This window comes from Octopus bimaculoides, chromosome 5, assembly GCF_001194135.2.
Source record: "Octopus bimaculoides isolate UCB-OBI-ISO-001 chromosome 5, ASM119413v2, whole genome shotgun sequence".
NCBI classification, from domain to species: Eukaryota; Metazoa; Mollusca; class Cephalopoda; order Octopoda; family Octopodidae; genus Octopus; species Octopus bimaculoides.
Genome location: NC_068985.1, coordinates 98,185,308 through 98,191,728, shown reverse-complemented (window position 1 = coordinate 98,191,728; position 6,421 = coordinate 98,185,308). Strand labels below are relative to the sequence as shown.

Here is a 6,421-nt window from a genome sequence, read left to right as displayed (position 1 = left end):
AACCATCGCTTGACAACCAATGGTAGTGTGTTTACGTCCCTGTAACTTCGCGGTTCAGCAAAAGAGACTGATAGAATAAGTACTAGGCTTACAAAGAATAAGTCCTGGGGTCGATTTGCTCGTTTAAAGGCGGTGCTCCAGCATGGCCGCAGTCAAATGACTGAGACAAGTAAAAGAGTAAAGAGTAAAGGAGATGTTAGATATGAAAAGGGAATTATGAATAGTGGTGATTATGATATAATAGAGAGATGTATAATATAATAGAGTCATGTAGATTATCGTTAATAACCTAGAGGTAGTTGTGATAGAGCAAGGATATATATATATATTATCCTAAAGTGTTTTAAGATCAATAATGTAGCAACAACAGTGCACCTTGAACGATGTAGGTGCACTTTTTTTCTTTTTTTATTCTATATAAACTGTTACATTTTTAATGCCCAAAGACAACCGATATGTAATCAATAACGCTCGCTTAATCCGTCAATTATGCTAGCATTTCAACCACATAAACTTAGAAACTCACTGTTGCTTCAACGGCCACATATCATTTAATGAGATTTAGTAATTCTTTTCGGAACTTCCTTAAACTGCAATCGGAGGACTATAAAAAACACTTTTTTGAACAGATATTAAAAATGACTTAGTTTGAAGGGACAACAGCCTCTTCCCTCATTCTAGGTTGATAGCTATTTCCTCGTTTCACAGTTATGTTATGCAGTATTGTGCATATTACAATAGATGTTTTATACAGCTTGCTTTTATGAAACCACCGGAGATAATCATTATCTAAAAATAACAATATGTCCCTCACATCACACCTTACCATCATTAAAGTATACATTTGTTACATCCTTCTTATTTCTTTATTGCCCACAAGGGGCTAAACATAGAGGGGACAGACAAAGGGGTTAAGTCGAGTAGATCGACCCCAGTGCGTAACTGGTACTTAATTTATCGACCCCAAAAGGATGAAAGGCAAAGTCAACCTCGGTGGAATTTGAACTCAGAACGTAACAGCAGACGAAATACCGCTAAACATTTCACCCGATGTGCTAACGTTTCTGCCAGCTCTCCGCCTTCTGTGTACTTACTCAGGGTACTTGGTGTATGCATGCAATCTCCCTCTCTCTCTCCCTGAAGAGGTCATTTCATCCTCTTCATCCTTGGACTTAGTCTATTTTATACTCTGCAACTGGTAAATTATCCCTGGAATTTCAGTTTGTGTTGAACAGTTTCCTGCAAGGGAAACTGTCCACTTATATGTTCTGTTAGCCTGTATTTTCAGGAGTGCTGACTGAGGAAACCGCTTAGATTTCTAAATTCCTTTTTAATTCTCTGAAAACTATGTGTTTCAGTCAGTTTAAGATCTGGCAGCATTGGTAAGACAATATTTCAGTGGGGAAGTTTCAAATCACACTACAATTGTGAAAGACATTCATTGTACATCATCATCATTTCATGCCCCCATCATCTTAAAAATGGAAAGACCCATTAGATAATGTATTGTTGGTTCATTGTGTCTGGAAAAAAAAGTGGAGTGGTCTCTCTTGGTTTGCTTTTTATATGGAAGTCTGCTTGATGAATTGTTTAGATTTTCAGCTTTTGCTTTTTGTCCCACTAAACAACCATAGCAGAGATACTCTTTTACTTGTTTCAGTCCTTTGACTGTGGCCATGCTGGAGCACCGCCTTTAGTCGAGCAAATCGACTCCAGGATTTATTCTTTGTAAGCCTAGTACTTATTCTATCGGTCTCTTTTGCCGAACTGCTAAGTTATGGGGATGTAAACACACCAGCATCGGTTGTCAAGCGATGTTGGAGGAACAAACACAGACACACAAACATACATATATATATATATATATATATATATATATATATATATATATATATATATACATATATACGACGGGCTTCTTTTCAGTTTCCATCTACCAAATCCACTCACAAGGCTTTAGTCAGCCCGAGGCTATAGTAGAAGACATTTGCCCAAGATGCCACGCAGTGGGACTGAACCCAAAACCATGTGGTTGGTAAGCAAGCTACTTACCACACAGCCACTCCTGCACCTATGTTGAACAGTTTCCTGCAAGGGAAACTGTCCACTTATATGTTCTGAAAATTATATATATATATCTTGAAAATTATTTTTTATATTATCATCTATTTCTTTTTTTTTTTTTTTTTACAGTAGCCATAGAACTTTTCTGGATTAATTTAACAATGGTGTATATGCAGATCAAAGAACAAACAGCTGATAAGCTACACTTGTGTCGAGAACCAAATTCCTGGTCTTGGTGTTTGCTTTTTGGTAAATTAAACTTATTATTTATGATCTTTGTACTTAAAAATTAATGCAATTAACTCATTATAATTCCTTTATTTTCTGATCCCTTTTTATCTTATTCTCCTAACTTTGATTCCCTGTTTCTGTTCTTTGGAGATATACTGTTCTTAGAAAAGGTTTGAATAAAGTTCTTGAAGTTGAGAAATTGAAATATCATGGGCAGAGAGTAGACGATGATGATGATGATGATGATATACATTACTTTCTAAAAAACATGGAAGGGTACATTGGATGATGTAGTCCAAAATACACGTTGTCTCCTAAACTAAAAAGACAGAATGGTGTCTACTCAATCAGGCCTAACTTCACAATGAACATCAGTGCAGTCTCTTAACAGGCTTGAAACAGCAACTAAATTATCAGTGGATCATTTAGTGTTGACCATGCGAAAATACAAGAAGGCCACTACCGAAATGCTTTGACTAACTTTGTGTTAACCTCCAGTAACTGCATCACCTAAAACAGAATCTAGGTTCAGCTGCTTCAGCTTCAGTCTGTGGTTATGTGATTAGAATATTGCTGGAAAGAACCACAAGATGCTTGGTTCTAGCCAAGCCAAGCCTCTCCAAGCAGCAGAAGACCTATGGTATGAAGGTTTGATAATTTCCATAGTTTGAGTTGGTCACATTTGGGAATCCAGCAGGTAATTGTAATGAATGTTGCTTCTGATTGAACCTTATGGAGGAGGTGCCTGAGGACTCTACCTCCACAACCATCCCAAGAATAGCAGATAGAGATGATGGATGGATGGATTTCTTTCTAAATATTTCTTATATGAGAAAATGTTACAATTATAGGAGAGTATTGTAGTTCGCTTGAAGCATTGTGTATTGTTTGTAAAGAATAAAAAGTGTTGAATGGTACAACAATGCACTATAACACAAAAATAAATGGACTATATACCTGTTGTAATTTGTCCAATGATATTTCGGAATACAATTCCTTCTTCAGATCTTCTTAGATGGAGTCGCTTCTATAATCAGTTTTCCAATGGCTTTTCTTTTTTCGGAAACATCTCAGCAGTGGTCTCACGAAGCTCCTTTCGGAATTCCTCATGAGAAGTGTGTGAGGTCGGCTATGTCTCAATCTCGTGTGTGTTGGTACATCTGTAGCGCTACTTCTAAGTCGTTTTTTTTTTTCGTGCAGCTTCCCTTTTTATCCTTTTTTTTTTTTTGTTATAAACAATTATGTATGCAGTCAACAGAACGAAATCATTTTTTTCATGTCACATTGCTGTTTTGTTAATACAAACAGCCCATTCAGTTTGCCATGGAAATCTAACTTATGTTACTGTCATTTGCAGGTGTGATTACTGGTGGTATTGGAGCAATTTACTATGGTTCAGGTATGTCATATTTTCGACCTTCAAACTATAAATTTAATATCTTTGAAACTTTCCATTGTTCTTTAGTAAATATAATTAAAGTGATAATTAGCAAGACTAATTAACTGGTCAAGGCCCAAACTTTTTAATTAAGCCAGTTAGATATTTTGTTCCAGATTAATATTTTTAAACAATTCATTTGATATAGTTTCATTGATAATAATATTGATGATGACCAACCTCTACTACTACTACTACTACCACCACCACTACTGCTGCTGCTACTACTACCACTACTACAAGGGTACCTTGAAGTTGTCATGCAACCAACCAGAGGCAGTAACTAAATCTTATCCTACTTTTTTAGAAAAAGGACACATTGGATAATGTAGTCTGTGGTGTACAATGCCAGATAAAATGCTTGGACAGTCAAGATTAGAAAACCTCTGACCATAAGTCTACTGGATCAGTGGCGACCTATGGCTAAAAAACAACATCTATAGAATGTTCCACAACCTACATTTCTCTTTCATAGACCCCTCTCCCAGATAATATCACTGTTCTATAGCACCATTCTACGAATTATTATCCCAGTATTCACCCATCAGTATCCACTTCCTCTCTTGACTCTGCCATATCTATAGAATGTTCTACAATATGTGGTGAAGTGGATGGTCTTGGAGTTAAGTTCTCTTTTAGTTCATGATGATAAGGTCTTCATTTCAATTCCTAGACCAGGCAGCACATTGTGTCCTTTAGCAAGGTACTTCATTCCACATTGCTCCAGTTAACTTAGTTGTGCTGAGTACCAGCTGTATGCTGGTGAAGCCCAACCTCGCTTCAGTTGTAACATCTTTTATATTCTGCTGGATTAATGGCCAAGGAGCCAACAAAGGTGTCTGTGTCTGCTCGTGATTTCACAGGCACTTAAAACAATTAGCAAAAGCATCACCGCGCCAGTGGACCACTAATAGCACTGTCTGAGCATGTTCATTGCCAGAGCAGCTGTCTGGCTTCCGTGCTAGTGGCCCGTAAATAGCACCATTAGAGTGTAATCGTTACCAGCGTCGCCTTCTAGCACTTGTGCTGGTGACACATTAGAAAATCATTTGAATGAGGTCGTTGCCAGTGCCGCTGGACTGGTTCCCGTGCAGGTGGCACATAAAAAACCCCTTTTTGAGCATGGCCGTTGCCAGTACCATGTGACTGGCCCTCGTGCCGGTAGCACGTAAAAGCACCCACCACACTCTCGGAGTGGTTGGCGTTAGGAAGGGCATCCAGCTGTAGAAACTCTGCCAGATCAGATTGGAGCCTGGCGCAGCCTTCTGGCTTGCCAGTCCTCAGTCAAATCGTCCAACCCATGCTAGCATGGAAAGCGGACATTACACGATGATGATGATGATGGGACATGTTACCAAGCCAGACTCATTTACAAGTAAGCACTTACTGTACTGTAGAACCTACGTCTCTATAACACATACTTTGATACATAGACGTGCCCCTGTTGTATTTCGATAAATCTGTAGAATTTTTATTTCCTCAGATCATTTTTTATGGAAGATCTTTTGGTTATTGGGAGCTCTCCTGCTCGGTCTCACTGCAATGGAAGATTGGGAGGTTAGTTGACATTAACTCTCTTATTTTTATCATACCTCTTTCTCTTTGCTTTTCATAATTTTCATTTTCTGTCGTAAACTTATTTGCACAAGACTTCTGCGTTCTCATCGCTTGGTAAGTAATTTGGTCAGGAACCTTGTGTTGGAACTGAAACAGTTACCCTGCAGTAGAGTCTTTCTAGCTATTTAACCCTAAAACATTCAGATTGCTCTGTCAAATGTAATGCTTATTTATTCACATTGTTTTAAGTTAGTCATGTAATATCTTGTAGCCTCAAGGTTTTCATAATGTGATTTCTTATTTTTGGAAATTACACTGTAGGGTAGGTGTGAGAGGCTGGATCTGGCTGGTTTGAACATAAAACAAGTAGAATATTTTGTTCAAATGTACAAAAAACAAAAGACAGAGACGAGGTATATTAGTTGATATGTATATATATATATATATATATATATATATATATATATATATATATTGATGATGATATATATATATATATGTGTATGTGTATATCACTAGCCCCTATTCACACACACACACACACACACTATTCTCACATTCACACACATGCACCTTCATGTGGGATCACCATCACTTTATTATCTCCTTTCCTTCCAACCTCTTCTTTCGAACTTATTTTCTAATCATTTGCCATGCTTAACCACTAAATCTGCAGGGTTTTTTTCATTCTTCCTCTGTTTATTTTCTCTTATTCCTTTCTCTTAAAAAGTGTAGGCTTGAAACATAAAAGACTTTTTCATTTTCCCAAACATCAAACAAATACACCTGTCTTTGTCTTTTGTTTTTCTATAAATTTCAGCTATATATATCTATATATATATATAATAATACAAAGAATATATATACATGTATACACACATATATGTACATACTTACATCTACATGTGTATATACATGCATATCAGGGTACAGGACGTTAGAACAATAAACTACAGACAACGGAACGAACATATAGGAAAACGGAAAGCCACTTGGAATATCCCTTCATCAGCTGTCTCTATTCTATCTAGACGTTTCGAAGATAAGACAGAACGTACTCTAGAATAGTCTCTTCCTGAGTAGTGGATCAACCCACTACACAGAGGATTCCAAGGTGGCAAACACAAACCA

The 6,421-nt window shown here is 37.2% G+C and overlaps 1 protein-coding gene across 2 annotated transcripts in view; it reads left to right on the top strand.

Moving 5' to 3' along the window:
• LOC106876142 (cytochrome b-245 chaperone 1) overlaps nt 1-6,421 on the top strand; it is a 14,230-nt gene that overhangs the window by 1,326 nt on the left and 6,483 nt on the right. For both annotated transcript variants that reach the window (XM_014924564.2, XM_052967870.1), the window contains exons 2-4: nt 2,194-2,313; nt 3,653-3,694; nt 5,217-5,290. In XM_014924564.2, coding sequence (XP_014780050.1) covers nt 2,226-2,313; nt 3,653-3,694; nt 5,217-5,290 — 204 coding nt within the window. In that variant the 5' untranslated portion in view covers nt 2,194-2,225. The remainder of the gene's footprint in view (nt 1-2,193; nt 2,314-3,652; nt 3,695-5,216; nt 5,291-6,421) is intronic.